The 26,389-nt window shown below is 39.7% G+C and overlaps 1 protein-coding gene across 1 annotated transcript in view; it reads left to right on the plus strand.

The window, feature by feature from the left end:
* Positions 1–22,401, plus strand: part of MED13L (mediator complex subunit 13L) — a 200,567-nt gene extending 178,166 nt beyond the window's left edge. The window contains exons 21-31 of the mRNA XM_059827587.1: positions 318–762; positions 2,237–2,456; positions 5,213–5,401; positions 8,248–8,471; positions 8,814–8,956; positions 10,356–10,514; positions 11,565–11,741; positions 13,994–14,148; positions 17,395–17,556; positions 19,699–19,811; positions 21,049–22,401. Coding sequence (XP_059683570.1) covers positions 318–762; positions 2,237–2,456; positions 5,213–5,401; positions 8,248–8,471; positions 8,814–8,956; positions 10,356–10,514; positions 11,565–11,741; positions 13,994–14,148; positions 17,395–17,556; positions 19,699–19,811; positions 21,049–21,181 — 2,120 coding nt within the window. The 3' untranslated portion in view covers positions 21,182–22,401. The remainder of the gene's footprint in view (positions 1–317; positions 763–2,236; positions 2,457–5,212; positions 5,402–8,247; positions 8,472–8,813; positions 8,957–10,355; positions 10,515–11,564; positions 11,742–13,993; positions 14,149–17,394; positions 17,557–19,698; positions 19,812–21,048) is intronic.
* Positions 22,402–26,389: the final 3,988 nt, after the last annotated feature.

A 26,389-nucleotide genomic window follows, 5' to 3' on the forward strand; every position in this document is an offset into this window, starting at 1 on the left:
TAGTAGATTGCAAAGCTGAGCACTCTGTAAAGCTGTTATCACAACACAATCTAGCCAGAGGTAATGACATGTCAGTACCAACTTTGATTCACAAGGCTCCACAAAGTCAGTCCTGTTTTTAAAGGCAGTTGATTGATATCCTGAAGAATGGATTCCAAAGTAAATATTTATAATGGAGATTATATTCACTTAGCATTTGTGTACTCTTAGAGTATTCTAGAAGGACAGAAAATATTGTATGACTTTATGGTTAATGCAGTTCACTTTGACCTGACAGACTGTCATTAATCTCCTTTCTTCTTTATATGCTATCTCAGCACCTTACTTAGCCACTCTGCAGCTTGACAGCAGCCTGTTGCTGCCACCGAAGTACCAAACCCCAGCGCCAGCAAGCCAGACACAAACAGTACCGGGGAACACTGGACCTGTACCCTCAAATTCAGCATGTCTCTCAGCTGCTGGGGCACCACCGACCGGCAGTTCTTTTAACTCCACGCCCAGTGGTGGGGCCGCTAGCCTTCCAGCAGGAGGTAGTTCATCTTCTGGATCCTCTGTGCCACAGCTGTCAGCATCTTCTGCAACACCCAGCGTTAACCAGATGACCACTACCTCTACTCCAGGTTTTAGTGGGAACATTGGTTCAGCGCAAAACACCAGCACTGGGGGAAACACAGCAGACCGCTCACAAGGAAGCACAGGTCCTGGAGGAGAAGCAGAATCAGGTCAAAACTTACCGCAACAGCAACAAGAAGGACAGGAGGGGTAAGTTACTGAAGTGCTCAAATGACTCCAAGTACTCCTAATTAAATCCACTGTCCTCCTGTTTTCATACAACTCATAACCTTTAAACCTTACGTAAATCCTTGAAAGGAGAGGACCCTCTGGCATGTGCAGTACTACTGACCAGTTGTTAATGGAGCAGGGCCCATTTTTATGTGTTCGTAGTAGTTACTGATAAAGGGGAGTTGGAAAAAACAAACCTCCCCTTTTTCATTACAAGAAACAAAGCTAGATTCAGCTGCGTGAACATGGGTGTTGTAGTGCCGTTTGAGGTGCCGTAGGATACCCCACCTGGCCTGCATTTGCAGTACAAGAAAAACAAAAGGCGTCTCATAGGTTCTGCGCTATATCTGCTAGCTCGCTCTCACCTGTGTCAGGTACTGAGGGTATCTCATGCGGCACTGAATGCCTCTTAACCTGGGCAACTCCATCACGCCTGTAATGTTAACAGGTACAAAATGCAATCCAGGGTTTTTTTTCCTAATTTTCTTGCTTTGCAAGTACTGTTTTGCAAGCAGGTATACTGTGAGGCCAGGAAACAGGATTATATTGCTGTTACTTTAAAATAAATTTTAGCAGCACAACTTTTGTAAAGACTTCATTATAAATAGTCATCCATCAAACATAAAAATTAGGAAAAGTTTTTTTAACATCTTATGTAAGTAACTTCCTGAGTGAACATGTTTTTCATTACTCTCATAATAATGCATATTACTAATAGTCATGATATATGTTGTGGAGTTCCTGTGTCTTAGTGAAAAGCCCACATCCTGTTGCAGTTCAGGTTAGCCTTAAGACATCTGTTCACTGGATCTATGCAAAATGCCATTTTATCAACTGCAGCATGGTTTCTGACAAAGTAAGTCTGAGCTGCTTTTTATCACTTACAGATGTTGAGCCTCCCATTCGTGGTTGAGGCATGGAGCAGTGTTTTACCAAGTAAAAAACGTTCAGTTGCTCCTTCCATTACCAGTGGAACCTTTTCTGTAACTGAACAGAGGACTTCAGTCGCCAGGAGTATTACTTTGGCACTTCTCCTCAGTTCTCAATTCCTTCTCTCCCCCTTCCACCTCTCCCAAAAGAAAACCCTAAGCAGCACCGAAAACCAGGCATGCACATACATAGAAAGAAAACTCACAGAGCTAATACTAGTCACCTTTTCCATGTTCTTCAGACATAATCTATTCTGATTGCATTAAATGAGATTATGTTAGACTTTATGGTAAGTATCTTTAATGCATAATTAATAACAGGTATTTTGGATTCAGAACTGCTGTGAATGAAAGTCATCTCTCCTCAATCACTGTTGTCATGTTTTTTAGTTTTGCTTCTGAACATAAGAATCACTTTGTGTTCCCCTTTCTCCTCCTCTGCTTCAGCCTTGCATACCTTTACAGAAAAAAAGTAATCAGCAATTGTAACTTGCCTTTGAATTTAACAACCTGTACGTCTCTAGTGTTACAGAGAGGGAGAGAATAGGGATTCCCACCGAACCAGAGTCTGCGGACAGCAATGCCTATCCTCCAGCAGTTGTCATCTACATGGTGGATCCTTTTACCTACACTGCAGATGAAGAATCTGCCTCAACCAACTTTTGGCTGTTAAGTTTGATGAGATGCTACACAGAAATGCTGGATAACTTGCCTGAGAATATGAGGAATTCTTTCATTCTCCAGGTAATTCTACCTTCCTCTGTATCTTCACACCGGAGAGTCATTCTAGCACAGCATACTTTTGATACGTATGCTATACTAAAAGATACAAAATGGAAGATAATATATATAAAATTTAGGTGATGTTTACAAATTATTTTGTTCACAGTACAAGGCTATATATTAACAAAACACTTGCTTTTGTTTTGATGAGGAAATTAATTTAAGGCAGCCACAGTATCCTTGCGTCAAATCTGTTGCCTGGTTCTAGCAATCATACATGTACATGCTTCCTGAAGAGGGATTTCATTATTTAAGTTGCAACTTGGGTTGCCATTGCCAAAAATGTCCAGTTGCTCCTTTGATTACTTTGCATGTTGAGTTGTTTGCTTTTTATATTCTCTTGATTTAGACTGTTTAATCCAAAAGAAAGAAGTATGTGAAACCAGACATTTAATGCATAATTTAACTATTGTATTGTTATTATCTGCTGCTTAAAAATAATTTACCATGTAACTTGGCATATAATAATAGTTACTTACTATGGAATTACTTAAGAATTGAATTTGTGTAGTCCGAAGCAGAGCTTGGCCTATTGCCCAGACTGCCTGCATTTTGCCATGCCTCTTCTTTCACAGTGGCTCAGTCTAAGTAAATGGGGGGGAGAACGGGAGGCCAGAGATTACAAGCTATGCATGTACGTGTGTGACACATGCAAGATGCAGCATGTGAATGATTTCTGTATACCTTATTCATGTACGCTCAACTTGGCTTAAAAGTATTTTAATTTAAATGGTAAAGAATTAGAAGTTATCGTAGTGTCTCAAATTGGGCATGGAAAACAATTGTCATTTTTGGTAGTCTTGACCTCATCGTTCCCTGAAATGATGGGGGAAACTGTCACCAAAATACTTGAGGCTTGGGGGCGAACTGAAAATCAGATTCACAACTTCATATTGCGGTAGACTGCAGGCAATTTAATTGATTCAGACCTGAAGGTACTAAAAATAAAATAGCCACTGATATCGCAGTGTCTGAAATACAAGAACATGTATGCTGTATACTGAAATTGTATCTTAGTCTGTATAAGACAACTCTTTATTTTCTGGGCACTTAACGGTTGTTTCTCAAAATATGTGGCATTTTGCCAGTTTAAGTCAAAATAGTAGACAATTTTCTCTAAGTAAAGGGTAACAGGATATACTTACCAGCACAACATTCTCACAGCTGTACCATAGTATACACAAATATACCGTTATTTCAAAATAAAACAAACCCAAATGTTTACAGATTTAGTACAATTTGTATATAGAATGGAAAAGCCCAGCTCCTGACATTCTTGGATGAAAAAGTTGTCTTTTAAAAAAACGCAGTCGCATTTAGTAAGTAGACTACACTACCAAAGTTCCAATGGTTCCAGCAGGAACCATCGAGTAGTAAAAGTTTTGTGATACTTAAGTTTTATGACTACTGAAAGTATTTGTTGAAAGAAACTGCTTGGGTCTCGTAGTGTTAGATACAACATAAATACTTTGTATTGACAGTTTCTGCTCCAAAGATCTCACTGTTGAAAAGATGTTTCCACAGCCACGTGTAGGACATGATATTTCTCAACAGTACACCAAAAAAAAAAGTTTACAGGGATTTCATTCTGATTTTAAAAAGGATTTGAACTGAAAATGTTATTTTTGTTATGCTTTGTTTACTTCTGAAGGAATGTTGTGCCATTTCTCCTTCCTGTTCTTGTTGTCCAGATGGGTCTTAACCACCAAAGTCAAATCTCATAGGCACATCCTACTGTAGCTCTGTTTCTTGCTGGTTGAACATGTAAATTTAAGTGTCTTGCTTCACATTCCTTTCTGAAACAAATAAAACTGAACTTGAGCTTCCACTGTTTACTAAATTGAGAAGGAGAAACAACCAGGTAAATCATTATAATAGAATCTTAATTCTGCTCTCTACAGGCTTCTTTAAGAACGACACCGTAGGGCCGATTCCCACATGAACAGCAAACAAACACTAATTCTAACCACAAACTATGGAACCAAACCTGCCTAAACACAAAGTTCAGAATACCGAGAATATAGTAAAAGCTACCTGCAAATGAGGATGTTGATCAGAAAAAGAGTTTTAAAAAAATTAAAGGTGTTTGAATATGGGTGTTTGGTTTTGGACTGAGGAGTAAAAAAAACCCAAAAATTAAAACTACCCCCAAGTTTTAAGGTATTGCTTTTAAAAGCCGCTAGTAGTTACTACTTGTATTAATCATGTGCCCTTCCCAAACTGCAGTGTGGATGAGAAAGTAGACTTCAGAAAAATAAGTCTTGACTGGGGAGAATCATCAGTTCTTTTTGTGCAGTTGACTGGGTTTCTCATTCAGTGATGCTTATATCACAGAAAGCAAAATTCATTCAGAGTTTCTAGTGAGCTGTATGTTATAGCACTATTCAGTTATTGTTGCCCTATAAGAAGACTCTTCCGTTATATTGGACAGTAGGAGTCTTAGCTTTCTGACAGATTTTGCAAGCTTAAATAAATCATTGTAATGGAAACAGCAGTTTTGTACCAGGGAATACAGTCGCTGGCTGTTGCAGCCATTCATGCAAAAGGGCAGTAGCCCTGATGGGAAGCTACAGATACTGTAAGGCAAATAATTGAATACCACTTACAAAGTGTCGTGGCTGTTAAATGACTAATGAATGTGTGAATCTGGTTTGATATTAATGAACAGCTCTTTGAAGACTTTTAATCACGTTTTATTGTTTATATGAATTATATAGATTGTGCCTTGCCAGTACATGCTGCAGACAATGAAGGATGAACAGGTTTTCTACATTCAGCACTTGAAGTCTTTGGCATTTTCAGTGTACTGCCAATGCAGGAGGCCACTGCCCACACAGATTCACATCAAGTCTCTCACAGGCTTTGGGCCAGCTGCCAGCATTGAGATGACCCTCAAAAATCCTGAGGTTAGTATTGGTGTCACAAAAATGACAGCCTGTTAAATAAACTGTAACCAATTTTCTCAAGTAGCAAAAAAAAAAGAGTAAAGAAAATACTTTTAGAAGTATGTTTTCAAGGTATAGAAGACAATGATAATATAAAGGGAAAAGGTAAGCTAATACTAAATAGACAAGAGTAAGAAAAATGTCAGATTACTTGCTTTCAAAACATTTTAAGCTTTTGATTTTGAGTCATAAAGTAAAAGCTAAAGTTCGGTGTGAAAGAAGAGAAAATCTACGCTGTTACTTGGGATTCTGAGACATTTTGTAGTTTTAGTCTGTAGTACTCCTACTAGAAAGTGTTTATGTCCAACCTTTATTTATATACACATCTATATGCATATATATGAAACAAGTTCCTGTGCCTAATTACAGATAATATATTAATTCCCTGAGGTAATGGAGAAATCCCCCTATTTCAGTGGGCTTATCTTTCATCTGTTTGTTAAACTGTAAATATTCAAGCCCTGTTTCTGGAATTCCAGGGATTTCAAAAGAAGAATAATCCATCCTACTTTCCATAAATGTTTTTCATTCTTTGAAAGATAACGATGACTGTTTTATTTAGATTTAATGGACCAACTAAACACTTAAATACTTACCTTGGGTTAAAGACATGCTTGTTAGGGTTTAAAAACCTAGTTTCAAAATCATCATCAACCTATCAGCACATTTCATTAGTCACGTAAAACCACAAGCTCTCACTGAAAATTTCTAAAAGCAGTATCACCCCAGGCGTCTCTTCTTCACGTTCTCTCCTCGTGCTTCCCTCAAAAAGGTATCTGTTCAGCAGGATGGATTTTGCAGCAAGTCACAACAGTCATACTTCAAGCTATTTAGGTGTAAGGGGAAGAGCAATAAACTTGCAAGACCCCTGCAAGCATCTCCCTCCCTTTAATTAATGTTCCTGCACTGTTGCCAGGGTGGTATACTTCTAGAAAGCGACATAAGCAGAAATACGATACCCTTAATGTCTCTAAGAAAACACCGTAGCTTACTTTTCCTCTAAGCTGATTAACTTGCACTTCGCATTTCATGTTTAATTTCCTGAAGATACGATAGACACCAAAAAAGGGGGCAAATGTTTTCATGAGCAGCCTGCATTTAGCATACTTAATGAATCAGATGTCTACTACTTTTTGCATTTTACATGCGTTTGCTATCAGTCTGCGCTGCAAACTTCCAAACTTTGCTGGAAAAATTAAGAAAATACCCTGATCATTTCTAAATTATTGAGCATGTCTGGTCAGGCCCATCATGTTTTTTCTTCAGAGAAGAGCTACAATGCAAAGATGGGTTTGGGGCCGACCATCTGGAAAGCCGCTTTGCAGAAGACCTGGAGGTCCTGTTGGCCAAGTTGGATGTGAGCCAGTAATGTGCCCTTGCAGCAAAGAAAGCCAACAGCAGACGGGGCTGCGTTAGGAAGGGTGCTGGCATCAGAGCAAGGGGGGTGATTATTCTCGTCTCCTCAGCACTGGTGAGGCCTCACCTGGAACATCCTGTGTCTGGTTCTGGGCTCCTCAGTACGAGAGACACGGACTTAGCGGAGCAAATCCAGCAAAGGGCCACAGAGATGATGAAGGGGCAGGAGCAACTGACAACTGAGGAAAGGCCGAGAGCGCTGCAGTTGTCTAGCCAGGAGGGCTCTGATAGATGTGTCTAAATACCTGACGGGAGGGAGTAAAGAAGATGGAGCCAGGCTCTTCTCAGTGGTATCCAGTGACGGGACAAGAGGCAGTGGGCACAAATTGGAATACAAGAGATTCCATTTAAGCGAAAAAACACAAGAGAACTTTTTTGCTGTAGGGGTGATTGAGCACTGGAACTGGTTGCCCAGGCAGGCTGAACATCTCCATCATTGGAGATGACATCCAATATCTCAGTATGTCCAGTGATGGAGAAAAGCAGAGTCCCGGGCAACCTGCTCTAATTGACCATTTAAGCAAGAAGATTGGACTAGATGATCAGAGGCCCCTTCCAGTCTCAGCCTCCTGTGGTTTTATGACTTCTTTTTCAAAAAAATAAAAGATAGATTTAATAACTTACTACTGTCAGACTCTGCCGGAGGACTGCACATGTATTATTTACAATACTAATTTGCTTCTGCTTATTGTTAAACGGTGTTGAACGGCCTTGATTTCTTATAACCTTTTACAGGTTGGTTTTCTGAGGGGTGTGGGGTAGTTTGTTTCTTAAACAGAAGCACTATCACATGTACTGCAGATCTGATGAATTAGTTCAGTTCTGTTTTGAAACATTTCTGAAATTAAACTGTGAGCTTATAAGACTTAAAGAATTTCTGACATCATGCCTGACATTCATGAAAGTACGTTATACCTAATGCCTAGATAGAAAACCGTACATGAAGTTTGAGCTCTACCTGAGCCGTTTCTGAGCTGAAGTCCTCAGTACCTCACATCAGATCATGCTGTCCATTGTTCTGTAGGTGTATGTCAATGGACGGAGGTGAGCAGATGCCATCAATTTTAGCAAAAGGATATATAGAAAAACAGGTTTAAACTCCTGACTGTTTCAGAGATTGGTATCACTCTGTCCAAAGACTGTTTTCATACCTTAGTTTCCCTGTACATGAAAAGAAAATTTCAGATAAGGTTTGAAGTGCATCAGTTTTAACTAGCAGAAATGAATTGACTATAACCACCCTTTTCCCATTATCTCTCTTGACTAGGAATGCCTTGAATTTATTTACTTTTCAAACTCGTATTTTTCTGTACTCACTGCCACTCTGTGTGTTTCTTGCATTAACTAGTTTTTTGATATATCTGCTGATGATTGTGTTGACTTTATTGCAGAGGCCCAGTCCAATCCAGCTATACTCACCTCCTTTCATATTGGCACCCATCAAAGACAAACAGACGGAGCTGGGAGAAACATTTGGAGAGGCCAGTCAGAAATACAACGTGCTTTTCGTTGGATATTGTTTGTCTCACGATCAGCGTTGGCTTCTGGCGTCCTGCACTGACCTTCACGGTGAACTGCTGGAAACCTGCATAGTTAATATTGATTTACCGAACAGGTAGAAACCTTTATTTTTTACATCATATCTAGTCGTCATCCCTCACTCTCATTAGTTTCTTGCGCATCCCTTCTAATCATATTTCCTGCTGATGTGATCGTGATAAAGTTACAGTGATAACGTTTCAGTTGGCACTTTTATAACTTATAAACTGCAGAGGAAAAAAGTTACTGTGTTAACACTTGTTTTACAAATGCTACCTATGAATCTTACCTTCAAGAACAACTGGTATGTTGCTCAGCATATTGACACCTCTCGCATGTCACTGCAATAATAGCACTAAAAGCAGACGCTTACTTTTTCTTCTTCTTACTTGTTTTTTTTTCCTTCCTTAACCTCCAGGTCAAGGAGGAGCAAGTTGTCTGCACGTAAAATTGGTCTGCAGAAGCTATGGGAATGGTGCATTGGTATTGTACAGATGACATCACTGCCTTGGAGAGTGGTAATCGGGCGGCTCGGCCGCCTAGGCCACGGGGAGTTAAAAGGTATGAAACGGCAGTGCTGTCAGTACCTGTGGTTTTGGAATGAGACATGGCTGTAGTGCGCAAGGCAGAATGACTTGCAGAATTGACCTTTAAAACCAGAAAATTGAGAGTGATAATCCTACCCTGGCACTGGGTTTGACGTGACTCCCTCATGTCTTGTAGATGTTGTGTAGATAAACTAGTATTTGCACTGTGTATTTCCAAGTGGGAGTCGTGGGTTTCGTCACATGTTAGAAAAAGATCTGAACAATAGTTATCCTGTCACAGAAATAGAAACAGGATTCAATTCTGATTCTTAAACTTAACCATAAACTAAACAAACAAAAAATTCTTGCAAAAAAAGTTACTGAACCAAAAAAAAAAAATCATTTTTTTCCTGTGGTATACAAAACTAACTGATAATCAGTGTTAACCAGCAATAAGGTACTCGCTGCAGCCTGCAAACTGTTCCCAAGGTTTAGCATTCCTAACAGCTCTGGGGGAACTTAAAGGGAGCTCTGGCGTGTTTTAATCCACGCCTTAATCCAACACGCGTAGGCACTGCCTCGCTTCACTTCAGCAGTAATTCCTCTCACGGATTTTAATACATGCATTCAGCATCTTTTCTGTGGCCACTATTGTGGTTTTGGTTGGTAACTGATTAGAAGAAAATGGGAATCTGAGAAGGTGCTCTCAGTCTTCTCCCATCTCCCGAGTTGGAACATGAAGATAAATTAGACAGGAGGATAAAGATATTCCATGAGTGTTTGTCCTTTTACATTAATAACCGAAGGAGACCTGAATTCCTCTGGTTAGCTTATTGTAAGAGATTCTGTATTTCATGAGATGGGAAAAAAATTGAAAAACAGTGCACAATAAATAACAATTCAGTCTGAAAGCACAAAGAAATACTCGGCGGGGGGAAGCAGTAATTAAATGTCTTCTCCCATATCGTACATGCAGGGAAGAAGAGCTGTTGCCTGCCCCAGTAGGGGAATTTGGTATCCATCACACGCAGGAGTTAAACGGAACGAAGGCAGGAAAACAGATTAAGAATTTAATCAGCAACTCCCTTCCTCTGTTTGGACACATGATGTGATTGAAATCACTAAATGTAGTTTCTTGAATGTGTATCTGCACCTCCACTGAAACTTGCTTTATTTAGCGTATTTTAATCGTCACAAAGTTTAACAAAATTTCTCTGACGTTGAGTATGTGAATTCCTCTCTCTTTGCTTACATTTCAAGTATTCCAGTTATGCCAGTTTGAAGAGCCATACACCCTGTTTACACGGGGAGGTAGTCCAGAATAGTACGGTGTTAAAGAAATGCAAAGTGTTACTAATATTTTGCTCTTTTCAAGCAAGTGCTGGCTATTTCAGAACTCCATTACATTCTAGCATAATGTTTATTCATTTCAGACTGGAGTATCCTCCTTGGGGAATGTTCCCTGCAGACAATCAGCAAACAACTAAAGGAGGTGTGCCGCATGTGTGGCATCTCATCAGCAGACTCTCCTTCTATCCTCAGTGCCTGCTTAGTTGCCATGGAGCCACAGGGGTCATTTGTCGTCATGCCAGGTAAATTTTATCCAACTGTTGAAATGCCAATGAAACTTTCCTTCTTTTATCATACTTATCACATAAGCACGTTAATTTTGGGAGACTTCCGAGTCCAACAAGAAGACCTTGACTAGCATGGCTTTTAAATGTGGTAGAAAATAGGTTGAGCCAGCAGAATTCCCAAAAAGACCATGAAGAGATGCTGCACTGGGAGTGTAGGCTCCTAGGGGGAAAGGTGACTGTATGCCACTGTCAAACTGATGACCTTTTCCTTGGGGAAGTCAGGTTTTCAGGTAGACCAGTTCTCACCAGCTGAAATGTGATGTTGTAGACGCCCTCGTGCAGGGAGGACTGCAGAGAGTGTAAGAGTCGACAGTGTGAAAGAGTAGAGTCTGTGTAAATGGCAGTAGGGATAAACCTACTTGCCTTTTCATACGCTTAAGTTATTTAGAGAGTTCTATTATAAGCAGCAGTCCCCACAGTTAAGTTGAAATAAAATGAAATTTTGAGGTTCGCTTTGCTTATTTGTCGTATTACATACAAGTACGTGCAAGCATGTACTTTTTAATGTACGTGGTGACATATCCTTACAAACCACTCTGGGTTTTTAGTTTAGAAATAAAAGATTACTATATGGAACAGAACAAACGAGCTTGAAAATTACTCATCAAGCTGAATAATTGTCAGAGAAGTTTTTGTATCATGAGAAAATAGACAGCAAGTTGTGCTTTTTTTTCATGTCAACCGAAGTGTGGTCTATTGGATAGTTATACAGAAGCGTGTGTCAAAAATAAATTTAACTTGCTCACTTAACAAGTAAATCTTTGATTAAGGGGCAGCAGAATGAAAGGAAAGGAGGGGCATTGTATGGGAATTCACATAGTTAAACATTATCTACAACTTGTGATCTTAATTTCAAGCCCTTCTAGTAATTTATTCTTTTTAAGATAAGAACCTTTAAACACTTGTATTAGCTTGCAAACCCAGATGAGAAATTAATTGAACACCGAACATGTATTTTGAAGATGATGCAAATTAATGTCTCTGCCGTTGCTTCTCTTCTGGAAGATGCTGTCACTATGGGATCGGTGTTTGGCCGGAGTACTGCGCTGAATCTGCAGTCGTCCCAGCTGAATACCCCTCAGGATGCCTCCTGTACACACATCCTGGTTTTCCCAACCTCTGCTACTATCCAGGTAGCACCAGCCAATTACCCCAATGAGGATGGATTCAGCCCTACGAATGGTGAGTAAGCACGTGTCTAGTGTGAGAGGGGAGATACTTGCGGATGCTCAGTGGCCTGCTCTGAACATCAGCAGAGCTGGACATGTACAGAGCCTGAATAAAATCTGAGTGGACCAATGTTCTCCCACGGACCCCATACCACCCTGATTTCATTTAAAGAGAACACCACTATACTTCATAGTTACAGGATAATATACTATCTTTTTCTGAAGTCTGTTTTCACATAATCATACCGATTTATTCCAAAAGTGATATGCCCAATCAATACTCGAAATGGCACAGACTGTAAAACACTTTTTCTCCTTGTTGTGACGTGACCAGGCCAACTTGTTTTTTATAGTAGTGATTCGCTTTGTGCCCTGTTGTGCACAAAGCTTGCAAGGAAGGAGGTACATGGTTTAGAATTTTCATCTTCCTGTGAAGTAGGCGAAATAGACTGACCTGAGAATTCTCTAGGTTGGCAGTGTGCTTTTTCAAGCATATTTAACCCTATAGTTTGCGTCAGCAAGACTCCAGTTAATACTGTATATCAAATAAGTATTTTCCTAACTGTTTTGCCATAAATCCTTAAAAATGATTGTAAAAGAATTTAAACCAAGAAAAACTACAAACATTTACAATAGAACTATTTTATGAAGAGGGAAGTTACAGTATGGAGAGGAAGAAAGGCCCACTATTTTTAATGAAAGAGTCTGCTTTGATCTGTTTCTCCTGGAATTTCAGGGGGCCCCACAGAAGGGAAGTTACCCCTCTTAATTCTTGAGCAGCTGTCCTTTCGAGGCCCCAGAATCCCGACTGAGTGCTGTGCTGACAAATATTTAACCTGCATTAACCTGCCCTTTAGTGCTTCAGATGCTAATTAGAATCAGGTACAAGAACTGCCGTTTTCCAAAATGGTGTTAAATTTAATTTTCTGAACTCTGTTCTACTTAATGATTAAACTGCTTCCTATGCTATTAGCCATCTCATTTATGCTTTGGAGGCTAAGCAGAGCATGACATTAGTTCTGTTTTGTTTACTGAGGTTGTAGGACAGAAGTTAATAAACTAAGTTAATTCATTGCTCTTGCAATCCAGTATTTCTCTTCAGAAGATGAGGAAAAACAACCACCTGCCTATTTCAGCGCTAGGACTTCAGGTGAAATTAGTTCAAGACTCACACATTCTTTTCTCTTTTCATGCAGAGTATTTTCTGCTTTTTCAAGATAAATTATTTATTATAATATGTAGAAATGCAAGACTCTTGTTTAGGGCTCCATGTGTTTTAGTATAAATTTGGCTGCAATTCCAATTACTCCAGTTAATTCAGACAGCTCCCACTGTCCCTTTCTGTCCCCTAAAGTGTGCTTTAAATGTCATTATACTGTTTAAATGCCTCTGCCTGCTGAGAAATCTGAATAAGGAAAAAAACCCTATGAGCCATATTGTGATGCTTGTAATTTTTTACTCTTAGCTTTCCATCATGTAAATACTTGTGGTACCATAAACTGTGTTTCAAGTGACTTGAGTAAAGGAATGTACTTCTCATAGAATGCAAACACGTTTTCACTGTATCTTCATGCCCTTCCCACATATTAACATAGATGAAATTAAAATAGCAACTATTAGTAAATACAACTGTATTTACTTTCTGAGATAAAAGTAACATATTAAAAGCTGCAACATAGGAAATCCTGGTGCAATATTTGAAATAATCACAGGTGTTGCGTGTGAGTGTGGAGCAGGCCTTGCTGCCCTTCCTGATTCTGTGAGCAATTTCCTTGGAGCTGCTCGGACTGCTCCCGGAGTATTTTGAGCAGACGTGCTAAAGCGCGGGTGCGTGGCACTAGAAGCCTGAAGAGCAGCACCTGCCGAGAGTAACATACGTAGGGTTCTTTAATGTATTTCAAGTATTTTGTTAATGGATTTCTGTGACCAACTGCAGAGAGGTGTCATTTTTTCTGTTCCAAAGTTCAATTTGGATTTTTATTAAGCTGGTATGACAGGATTTTTGTTCACTCTATGACCATTGTTGAAATTCATGATTTTAATAGATGTCTGCCAACTTTTCCTTTGAAGTCTGTGTGGTTGCAGTCAAAGGTACTAAGAAAGATTCAACAACAAAGTGTTTATCTCTGCTTTATTCTGTCTCAAGAGTATGTAAAAAAAAAAAAGTGATAATAAATTAAAGGGAATGGTAATAAATTACAAAAATTTCGTGACAAAAATGAGTACAGCACATTGGAAATTATTTTTGTTTCTTTTCCTTTTCAGATGACATGTTTGACCTCCCATTCCCAGATGACATGGACAATGACATTAGAATTTTAATAACAGGGAATCTTCACTCTTCACCAAACTCCTCCCCAGTTCCTTCCCCTGGATCACCGTCTGGCATTGGAGTGGGATCTCACTTCCAGCACAGTAGGGTAAGGCTGTAGCACTTTTTTCCCTGTAGATTCTCCAACATAATTAGGCCAACAGCAAGCAGAAATTCACGTTAAAATTGAAGGTGCTGGTTAAATACTATTGTAGAAGATGCCTCTGCCTTGACTGCTTACATGTCTAAAGTTAATTGTTAGTGTACAAGGTAATTGAGAGGAAGAGAGAAGGAGGAGAGAGAAGCTTTATTTTTGCGTGGCAGAGCCGTATCTAATGACCCTGTATAAATTCAATCTGTACTCATCCATTTTTTTCTGGAAAATAATATGGAATGTCCCTGGCACAAAGTGACAGGTCTTTGAGAGGAAGGAAGATATGACAGCTCTGTTCACATGAATTTCTAGGGGAGGCAAGAAGGGCGATAATTCTCCGAATAATAAAACCCTACCCATAGCAACTCCGCAGGTGCTGGATGTTTATGCAAATGTTGTTTTCTTAGTAAAAATTAGCCCAGAGCACATAGTGTTTGTAAGTTATTTTTGTTTGAAGTGGCTTTTATAAAGTTGGTTCCAACACCGGTGATTACTTAAAATGCAAATTATTTTTGGTAATTCGAGGTATTTTTTTGAATCAGCTTCAGCATAATTTGGATCATGTTTGATGGAACTCTTTTACTCATACACTGAATTGGGTAAGAGACTTAGCTGTACTCTTAAAATGGTTTCCATCACAAGTATGTAGAAGTTTGACACTTCATAATTTCCTATGGAGACGTTTTATTCTAGAAATAGTACATTTAAAGCAGTGGCATATTACTTCTTTACTAAATACTACTGTCTTTTATTAAGGAAGCATGCTAACTTTTATACAAGAAACAGACAGTCCCGTGCATTAAAAAGTTCTGGTTTAGTGATCTGTAATAATTTAAGTAACTGGATCTGGATCTGTGACTATCACTGGTGGCTTTAAACAGTCTCATCAAGAGAACCTATAAATCTGGTATGAAAGGAAGTACAGAATAGATACTTAGAGGAGGTATATGTACAGCTAGGATATTTGCCCGTGAATGATGCTACTCATTCAGCCCCTGTAACAAAGCAGTGCATTTTTCTAAATGTAAATAAGAGTTCTTAAGAAAAGAATTCTCACTCCCTGAAAATTACTAACTAAATGGTGTTAGTTTTACCACCTGGAAGGAAAAAGTCCTGCCTGTATTTGCCTTGCAACCCCTGCCAAAATGCTTCAATGGTCAGCTTAATACAGTCTGTGAGTGAAAAATTATTTCGGCATCAGCCACAAAAATGCTATTACTGTATTCTGTGATCTCAGTACGCAACCACCTTACCTTATGTTAATACTCCAACCCACTTTTCAGAGGCTAAATAATTGCACGTTACTGTCATTTGGTTATTTCAAACTGGTATGTGGGCAAATCGAAAGTTTTTAAGTCTGTTACTAAACCCTCCCGCCATAAATCACAACTCATCACTCATTACAATTTCTCTCTCTTACTTAGTTCATTCAGCAATCTCTGTTCTGTACCACTTCTAGAAATCGTTTACAAAACTTACTCTCAATGGAACTCCATCCAGGTGGCTTAAGAGCAGCACTGAAAGGTTAATGACCAAAGAGCGTAGAGACCTGGACAAGCCATTTCTAGATGAACCTGTCATAGTAATTCAGTTTAACCATTAACAAGGGCCTAGTAATTGATGTGTAATTTTTGGTTTTAAAAAAGCAACAGCGTGTGATCATTACCTTGTGGGTCGGGGAAGGTCAAGCCTTCGTCCATGTAACCCGTAATTGATTGCTGCAGTTTAGCAGTGTAAGTCCTGATTGCTCAGCAGCCAGTTTCAAGGTTTGCTGTTAGGCTTTCTGAGTGCCCACAGCCGGGGGAGCTGCAGCCTTCTCCGAGCTTTATGGAGAGTTTAACTGTCTGTGATTCCTGACCAAGATGCTGTTGGAGAAAGACCTGCCCAAAGGACTAGCAGGGAAGGCTTTGTGATTAAGCTGGTTTCTATGCAGTGGAATCTTTTCTTTTTATTTTCTTTTTTTCTTTTAACCTATTGACTTAAAAGATGTTTGTGGATTAAATTAACTGCTGTCCCCGTTCTTCTGGGATAAGTTACAAGCTAAAATACTTTGCAGGCATCTTTTAGGTTTGTCCTCTATGAAATAAAAGTAAAAGCAAAATAATAAAGGGTGTTTCCAAAAAACCCTAATGCATTTGCAATAGGAGTGTACTCTAGAATGGAATGGCAGTCACCCTTTCTGTACCTAAGGAGACCCTTGTAGGTTTGGTAATGTGCTTCATGATATAGAAGGGCATGTGTATATATATACACAGACAGGATGAGGTAAGGAAGCTCACACCAAGTGTTTCTAGCCAACAGCCTCAGGTACGGAAGGTTCATCTAGGTTTTACTCCACAGAAATAAAATCACAAACGTATATCCTGACAGGCAGCGACTCAAAGCCTGATGAAATCAGTTTTACAGACGGTTTCTCATTGTTTAACTCTCTCTTCTCCAAATAACTGTTTGGTCCACGTATAAGAATGAGTAACTAGCAGTGCAAAAATACAGTGTATAAATAAATGAATAACTGATATAAATTGAAAAGCAGGGCAGCTGTTTCTTTTTCCCCACACTTCACATCTGCTTGGTAGATACACAAACCAAACGTAGTATCTTCTGACCAACTGTCCACAGCAAGGAATAGCAAGTACAGCATTTTTTTCTAAGCTATCTGTAGCTAACTGAAAAAGCAAACACAACCAAGCTTATAAAGATGCAGGTATTCTCTGTTCTTCCATATTTGAGTGTGTAACTCGTCCTTCTGCTAGCTGAAGTCACGAAGATCTGCAGTGCAAACTGCTGGTTTTGATATGTATAGGAAAAGCCTATGAGGCTTTATAAATTTAAATTCAACACCGGTCTGCTCTCTGCACGCACGCAAGAAGCCGTTCAGATTCATAGCCAGAGCCCAGTACCTCAGAGTTACCCGGCAGCATCAAATTCCACATGTACGTGGTTCAATTTAGGAGGTTACCATTGCTGTTTGGGAATCTAAAGTGATTCTGGAACGTAAGCCTGGAGCGTAAGCAACTACAGGGGGAAAAAGGAAAGGATTAGATAACTTTGGCTAAGATTCATGCATGACTAAAGGATAACTCATTAATAACAACACAGAACTGGTTTAAAGACTGAGTAATTAGTAAACAAAATTAATGTTATTGGAATGAGCTGTAATAACATAAACGAACAAACCTGCCTCTTCAACTCTTCTTTCAGAGCCAAGGGGAACGTCTCCTTTCCAGAGAAGCCCCTGAAGAACTGAAGCAGCAGCCTCTTGCTCTTGGATACTTCGTATCAACTGCCAAAGCTGAGAATCTTCCACAGTGGTTCTGGTCATCCTGTCCTCAGGCACAAAACCAGTGTCCCCTCTTCCTGAAGGTCTGTCCTGGTATCCCATCACAGGGGAAAGAGAAGAAGAATTGTATTCATAGCCTATGAATTTTCTTTGAAAATGTTGGCTTTGCACGTTACCACAAGTGTGACAGTACTGGAAATGGAAATACAATTTTAGGTTTAAGTTTACTTAAGATAGCTGGCTATTAAACCTTAATTCTCCTTTCTAAAGCCCTTGCCTGAAAATGGAATAGTTTGGCAGCTTTTAAATACAGAATCATCAAAGCTATACCTGGTATTACAGAAGTGTCCCAGTTTTCATTTTCAGTCAGCCTAAGACAGGAGGGAGGGACGTACTTTCTCTTCTTCTGTAATCCAGTTATGACACGTAGATTAAAAGTTAGAAAGGAGAGTAGCGCCTCCAGATAGAGCATTTGCTATCTGTTTCTATTTCCCTAGTTGGAAAAGGTGCACAGTGGAGTCTGTAGTGTCAGAGTGAACCTGATACCTGCCATTCCAGAATCGCAAGTGCTCGTGAGACATATGGAGCAGAATTGGTTCAACTACCAGAGACTCACTGATCCCTGTAGAGTGTCATGCAGCTTCTTATTTCAGTAAATTAGAAAAATGTGAACTAATTAGCATGGAAAGAAGGTGAAAAGTCTGCCTTGAATAGCATCACATAACTATTTGAGCAAACAACGGATAGATAAATAAAGATAGTACCACTTACTTTATCCGTTCCCAGCTTAATTAACAAATGCTAAAGATTTTTGCAAGTCTCTTAACTAAATTCCCTCATCCATGTCTATCAGGCAATTGTCGAAGTAAAGGTGTTCAGTATTTCTCAATTCTTCCCTCATGCAAAAAAAGCAATTTTAGGGCTGATGCTAACAATGACTTGCAGTCAGCATGGCAGGCTTTCTTCAGTACAGCACCTCCACCAGCAAAGTACTGAACCTTATTCCTCACACTCGGCACTTTTCATGGATAGATTTCCCTGAAGTATGTGCTTTTCTTCAAACCGACAGAATGGAGATCTCAAAATAATATGAAAAATGAACCACCATGGTTTAGGAGCTAGAGATTTTGTGCTAAACTTTTATGCCAAACTTAAAACTACCTTTTTTTTTGTGGATGAGTAATCCAAAGGCTCTGTTTCAGTTACAGCAGTAAAAAACAGTCAGCAGAGCTCCAGGCAACTGTATGAATTCCTTCCGTGAGCTTATACTAGATTTGTACCAGAGAGAAGGAGCCACCACCCTTCCCTACACCACCCCCCCCAGCCCAACACAATTGCTTTCTCAGATCTAGGCCGAATTAAATGTTTAATTTGACTTGGAACGTACTGGTTTAGTTTGGACAATTTTTAATAAAAGCAAGGGGCTGAATTCATGCAGGAACTTGTACACCGTTCAGTGAGCAGGTGGTGCTGTCTCCTTTATGCTGCACAACGCTGCAATTAGGAAACTTGCATGGCATGTGAGGCATACAGATTCAAGTCATCTTTGTCTGATTTGGATTAAGTATTTTTGAGCTAAAGTATTTCACCTCTACTGTGCGTGCCGTAATTGGAGGAGTATGAACTGGGGGTTTTGCCTCGGCAGGCTGTGTGGCGTACTGGGCTGCCCACTTGAAAGGCTTACATGGTTGCTCTGCCCCCAGCACATGATCAATATGAAGTCCCTTTCCTACTCCTGTATGCGCTAACGCACAAGCCTTGCTCCGGAAGAAAGATGAGACAGATTGAGAAAGCGTAAGAGCAGAGAGCAGGACAAAGGCTGCGCTGAGCGTTCCGGCCGGACACCCCACCTCTGTGTGGTAGCCTGTGATGGGTCTCCTACTGGGAGAGTTTGAAGAATCAGAATGGATTGTTACCGAAATACCAAAAGAACCGCTGACACGTCCCAAGTGTTGCCCCTCATTACTTCTTCCCTGACTAAAATTAAGAACAGAATTCAGCGTTCTTTTTCAAAGATCCTTGATTCCAGTCAAAAAGAGAAGTCAGTTTATTCAAAAATGTAATCATTATGGAACTTGGAAATACACATGGTCGTGGTGGGTTCAACAAAGAACTGCCAACTTTTCATGCTGTCCTGAGACAATTCAGAATGTATTTGTTCACTGTGCATCTTCAGAAGCACTTGCTACGTGAGGAGTTAATTTGTGCTTTTTTCCTTTACGCAGGCCTCATTACATCACCATATCTCTGTAGCGCAGACAGATGAGCTTCTACCTGCCAGAAATTCTCAGCGAGTTCCTCACCCCCTTGACTCTAAAACTACATCAGATGTCTTGAGGTAACACCTTTTAGGTTTTGCATTTCCTCCCTAAGGCTGTGGGGACTGAGCTCCGAAATTTCAGAGGGACCTTTTCTTTTCAACCCGGCAAATTTATTTCTTAGCTTTATCACAGCTTATAACTCTACTGTGCCCTACGTGTGTGTCTCAGAGCAGTGGGCAGCTCTTACTGTAGCTGCTACCTCCACCACCAAAGAGCAGGACTTTGAGGGTTACTTCATCAGTTTTCTGTACTACTATACACAACTATGTAAAGAAAGCTTACAAACAGCTTTGCCTTGCTAAGTGGACACCTTGGTTTGCCTCCCAAAGATTGTTCTCTTTAGCTGGTGGTCTAATCTGGACTGTGTCAATAATTGTTTTTACTCAGCAAAACAAATTGATTTATAGATGGAGATAAAAGTACTCTCCTGATACCAGTATCTTAGGAATTGGGATATGAAGGAGATATTCTTCCTGAATTAATACAGGGTTGTGTATCGTATGGTACGAGATAACTAGGGGACTGTTTGCCTCCATCCCACCTGTTGGGGACTGAAAAAAGATGTTTTATGAGACAGCATGCGGGGTGGAACACACCAGTGAACAGACGTGTACATTTAACCAAGTAGAGAGTATCAGCAGGAAACGTGAAGAATAATCCGATCTAAGAAAATGGGGGGTGGTTGTCTTTTTCTAGAAGATGTGAATTTGCATCCTCTTAGAGGACTGAGCTATCACAGCTGTCCTGAGGTACGACTGTCTTTGAGTAAAAGGATGATGATGCAACACACAGGGCAGGGACGAGATACAAGAGACACAAGTTACAACATGAGAAATTCTAATCAGATGATACAAGATCACACAAAAAGTGTGATCAAATACGGGCCCAGGTTGCCCAGAGAGGCTGCGGAACCTCCATTCTTAGAGGTGTTCAAGACTCAAGGCTTTGAATACAGTGGTATTTGAACCTCTGTGATTCCATAATCTCTGCTATGTGCTGGGGAGGCCCTACATTCAAATAGCTTGGTTCAAGTTCAAACGTATTAAAACTAAAAATTCGTGCTTCCCCCCGCTCCCTTTTCGGTGAGTTTCCTACTTTGCCAACACCACCAGCGTTAACACAGCCAGGCAGTCCTCACAACGTCGTACCTCCAGGAGAAACCAGAGATGAGTTTAAGTAAATCTTGTGGAAAAGACAAGAAGGAAAGGAGCAAAGGATTCCAGTTTCATTTCCCTCTGCGTTTCTCTTCTGCAGGTTCGTTTTGGAGCAGTACAATGCACTGTCCTGGCTTACGTGTAACCCTGCCACTCAGGATCGCAGCTCCTGCCTTCCTGTCCACTTCGTGGTGCTCACTCAGCTGTACAATGCCATCATGAATATACTTTAATAGATAGAAAAGCACTTGTTCTTCTGGCTTATTCTCCCCTCAACCTGAGAAACGTGCCACAGTCTGCAAAGATCACAATTTTGCTTCTCTTCAGACCAGTCCTGTGCTGTGCTTCTGTTCCTCCAAAAGCACATGTGAATTCTGCAGTGTTCAAAACTAAACTACCCATTAACATCTCTGGCAGCTTCAGTCCAAAATCTGGGAACATCCAAGAACAGTGAACACAGAGTAACCTCACGCCAGTGTTAGTTTGGTGGCCCAGTAACTACTGGTCAGTGTGATTATTTTTTTTAATATTTTATTTTTTTAAGGAAGACTACAGTATCTTTTTGCATTAGGAACTCTGATAAACAACCAACAGCAGTTTCAACCCTGCAAGTAAAAATACCCTGTAGTGACCAGTTTGGGTTGTCCAAAACTTCCTTTGTCGTTTGCTCGTCATAAACTGGGACTTTGCAGGAGAAAAAACAAACAAACAAACAAAACCCCACCCAGTTGTAGTCTCGTATAAATATTGGAGTTTTCTGTCTACCTGGAGTTCCTGTCAGAGTGGATTGGGATGAATGCATGCATTTGTTACCTGTCCATGTAGATATGAATGGTCTGGAGATACTTTATTTATTTTTAGGTTTGGGGAGGGGAGGGATTAAATTATAAAGGACCAGGAACAGTAGAATATCTTAGAAGTCCAGCTCCGTTCCACTGTAGGGTTATTTATCTACACACCTCTCACTCTTCTGACCTAGGAATCAAACGTGACGCTAGTAACAATCAAAGTCCAAGCTGGGAGGGGAAGCGTATCCTGGTAAGGATATACTTGTGTTTTAAGGAATTCTCACCTGCATTTAGCCTGGTTAAAGCAAGGAATGGCCAGTGTTTGCTGAAGGATAACACTACCTAATGGAAGAAGAGTGAGTGAGAGGTAGGGAGGAAAAATACTTTAAAGCCCCACGAAAGGGCAAATGGAAAGTGGTAAATTAATCTATTGTAGAGCTATGATTGAAATATATTTCCGGTAAATTTAGTGATGCTAGAAAACTATTTACTGAAACCCAAGTCGCCCTTTAATTCTGGGCAGACTCGTCCATGTACATATCCAAAAATATGGTTTTTGTTTACACTAAATCAGTTACAAATCTGGTGTATTTTTTCTGACTATAGGAATATTATTTCAAAGAAATAATTTTTAAAAATTATATCATTAAATTAGTACTTGAAGTTATACCACTGTGGTGGAAAAGTTACTTTGTTTAGTAAAATGATTGCCATTTTAAAGGTTAATGGCTAATTGAAGTATTTTTATGACTCCTTCATTCCAGGCTTCAAGGGGTTTATATTTAAACTCCGTTTTCTAATGTTTGTTGTTGCACTGTGCAGCAGGCATGGACTGCCTTACGTGAGGGGTCGGGCACTTTGATCAGGCTGTGTGACCTAGCTATCTATCTGTGGAGAAAAAACTACAAATTTTAAAGTTCTTCCAAAAGACTTTCATGTTCTGGTTAAAAAAAATGAAATTCTATGATTTTAAAAAGTATTTTTCTTGAGATAATGTAACATTTAAAACAAATTATATAAAATAAAAAAAAAAAAAGAATTGCTTGTGTAATGAGAAGGTGAAGTCAGAGAAGTAACCTGTAAATGGATTATTTCATTCTCTGCACCAAACCTCCCTTGTGGGTATCTTCTTTGCAATGTATAGGTTAAAAAAAAAAAAAAATCTGATATCAAACCATTTGTATCTAATGTGTACAGTGTAAAATTGACTTTAAAAATATTGCAGTACTATTTTTTCTTAATCAGAAAAGAAAATTCTCAAGGCCTTTTGAAGAGCATAAAAAGATGAAGATTGTAAACTTGTATAAAAAAAATTTAACTTGGGGAGGAAAAAATGTAAAGTAGACATTTGTAATCTTTTACCATTTGGGGGTTATTTGTTCCCAGGATTCATCTGAACTTTGGATTATTATTTTGTTTGTTCTTTTTAAATGGGCCGTTTTTATCCAGGGGCGTTTCTTCCCCAGAAACCTGGTTCTAAGCAAAAATTAAAAATAAAAAAAGGGCAGCAAGGAGTAGTTTTCATCTGGTGTCTTTTATTTAATTTTTTTAAGTTAAGAGAAGCTGGTGACATATTTATACGTTTTTGTGCAAAATAAATGAATGGCAATAGATTTTAAAGAAAAATCTTATGTACTTCAGTGTGAAAAGTTCTGTATAATATTTCCCTTAAATATGCATTATTTTACTTGTGAGTTTTTTACTGAATTAATCTGAAATGTACAAGCCCTGGCTTTCCTACAGAGTGAAGAAAGTTATTTTATTTTTTTTTTATTTCTAACTTTGGAAATTCATGCCTAAATCAGAATTATTATTACAGTTGTTTGGGCTAAAGGGAGAGGGAGGGGGTGGGGAATGTCCAGCATGCTTGTATGTATATTTCAGAACCTTTTTTAAATGTAAAAGCTGTACATTTCTGGGGAGTTCTGAATTTCTTTTTGTTTTTGGTTTTTTTTTTTCCTCTGAGCATTTTGCAGTGAGCTTCTTTTATATATAGCCGACAATTTGAAAGAAAACAAAAAAAAAATGTGAAGTTCATTTTAAATCTACAGTATATCGCTGGTACAATACACTAAAAAAAGACTTTGATAAAAAGAAACAATAATAATAAAGACCTCCATTTTAAATGTCATTCATATATACCTTGTGGATGAGAGCTATATACTTTTACACACTTTTTTAGATGAATAAATTATTGAATTACTGAAACTGTTGGTGGAGTTTTATTCTTACGAGTATTTTCTTTAACTCACAAGTTTTAGCATTCCTAGTGAAGGAGGGCTTGCATTACAAGGTATAGATTCCATGTGATATGAATGGAACTGAAATTAACTTAAAGGCTCTTAAATTCATTTACTTTAGAGACACGCACTGCTGCCTTCCCTGAATTAACCCAGCGCCTGCCTGCCTTTCCCGTTCGCCGCCCGCTGATAAAGCTAGAGCTTTGTCAGGCTCCCTTTCAGAGTAACAGCCTCATGAAAACATATAAAGGTTCACACTGCAACGGTACAATTCTTTAAAATTGAAATCAAAGCAAACTCGAATAGTCGTTCAATTTAAAATCACGTCTGTTGTGAGAGGAAATTCGGTGCCGCTAATGCAAATGCCGAGATGAAGAGCTGGAAGGTTCTGCCGGCTGGGGTGGGTGGAAGCAAGCTGGGATGGGTGGAAGCAAGCTGGGATGACCTGGAGACATACGAGCAATAGTGGCTTTACAGGAGCAACGCTGATCACAGGAGCTTCATCAATGACGGGAAATTGCTCTGGGTACAGCAGGTAAGCCTTTAACAGGAGATTTCAGTGGCTTATCAAAGCCTCATAACCTCCTCCGGCTGCAGCAGGATTACAGACAGGATGACTGGAGTGCAGTCTGCCCCGGTGAAGCAGGAATACGAAACCAGATCTGCCGCTTCGGGTTGCCCAGAGCGGCTGTAGAATCTCCGTCCTGGGCAAGCCGAGGGCTCAACTCAACACATCCTTCAGCAGCCTGATCGAATCGTACCTGCTTTGACCAGGGGCTTGGCTGGACTGTTGGACTTCAGGAGGTGCCTTCAAACCCAGACCTTCTGTATTTAGCAGGTTCATTTCCAAACACAGACGTGCAAAAAAATGATGAATTAACAACTAGAACCCAGGCCCTTTCACAGCGCTACACCTTACCAAGCTTTTCTACAAAACCAGAGCTCTGGTTTGCATTCATCTCCCATAACAATAGTTCTGGAAAAACTTCAAACAGAATGTCCAGATAACACATAATTTTCTGTACTTAAGTGACAAATCTGTGACGTCCCCAAGTATATTTTAAATACCACATCCCTTGCTTTACTCTTAAACAAGAAAAAATAAAAGCAAACTACGACCTGCCCCTTCCTTTCTTTCCAGTTGTAACTCCACCACCAGTGGCTAACCTGGGCTGCTGGCGGGAGCCATCCATTTCCAGCAGTGGTGACTGTCAAAATCAGATGAGAGAGTTTCTGCAGACCCAAAATGCCTTCAGAAGTGATCTTTGTCACTCGCCCTCTTACAAGGTACACTAAAAGAACTCCTGCTCCATGAAGAGTTGGAGCCCGCAAGTGCATCCAGCCACGGCTCCTCTGACTGTCAAGGAATCGCCACTCAGTTCAGTGGCTGTTGTAATGGCCACTTGGGATTTCCTCAGCAGTTGTTGTTTCCAGCCCACTTTCATTTCGGTGCATCTTATTTCTATATTTAAAGTTATATAGTTAAAAAAATAGTCCATAAGATTTTGCCTTATTTTATTTTTAAACTTTCAAGCTTGTATCTTTTAGTTCACTTTACTATTGGTAAATTCTTCATGAACTTATCCAAGTTCTCACAGAGTAGTTACACAGCAGCCTTCCCCTGTGAATGCTCTAAGTAGACGGAATTACAGCAGAGCAGTATTTTTTAAACGGGGATTACTTTGTGGCTAATTCATTGGCTTTAACAACAAAAACTAGCAATTGAATATTTTGTTCCATGAGGACTGTAAGGAAAAATGGAATGAATACGCTAAAATCTCAGCTGATTTGTAACAATAATATTTAAGACAAATGGGTATGGTACTGTGGTGGGGGGCTCTTTAATACCAAGGAAGAAAACATCTTTAAAGATCAGGCCAACTTTAAACTACTTTTCTTTTTCCAACTGCCATTTCTATTTTTGGCAAAACATCACGGCCACCTGCAAACAGTTTAAGCACATGTAGAAAGCATCAGAAGTCATGACAGTAAACATTAGGTTTATGGTCAGTCTCTCACCATTTGTAGTGGAAATAGAAACAGCCCTGAGAGCCCAAAACAGGAAGTCTTTGGTCTTTAACAACAAAGCAGTACTTATGAAATTATGCTGCTTCCACTTCCCTATTTTGAAACTGACTGAACCTTAACACTAACAACTGTTCCTGTGGGCAGACCCTATTTCATGCTTAACTGTCTGTTCCTCTACCAGGTCTCAAAGCAGCAGCTCCACAGGGCTTTCCAGGGGACAGATAAACCTCAGCGCTATTTTAATGAAACCTGAAATACTCTTGAAAAAACGGAAACAAGATGACACCAACTTCTGTGAGACAACTTCTGAACACAGGCTGCCCTCAGCTGCCCCGACGGAGATCCACCTTCCCGATTCACTCTGCTCAAGTCAGTGTTCAGGCTC

The sequence above is a fragment of the Gavia stellata genome, chromosome 21 (genome assembly GCF_030936135.1).
Source record: "Gavia stellata isolate bGavSte3 chromosome 21, bGavSte3.hap2, whole genome shotgun sequence".
Taxonomy (NCBI): domain Eukaryota; kingdom Metazoa; phylum Chordata; class Aves; order Gaviiformes; family Gaviidae; genus Gavia; species Gavia stellata.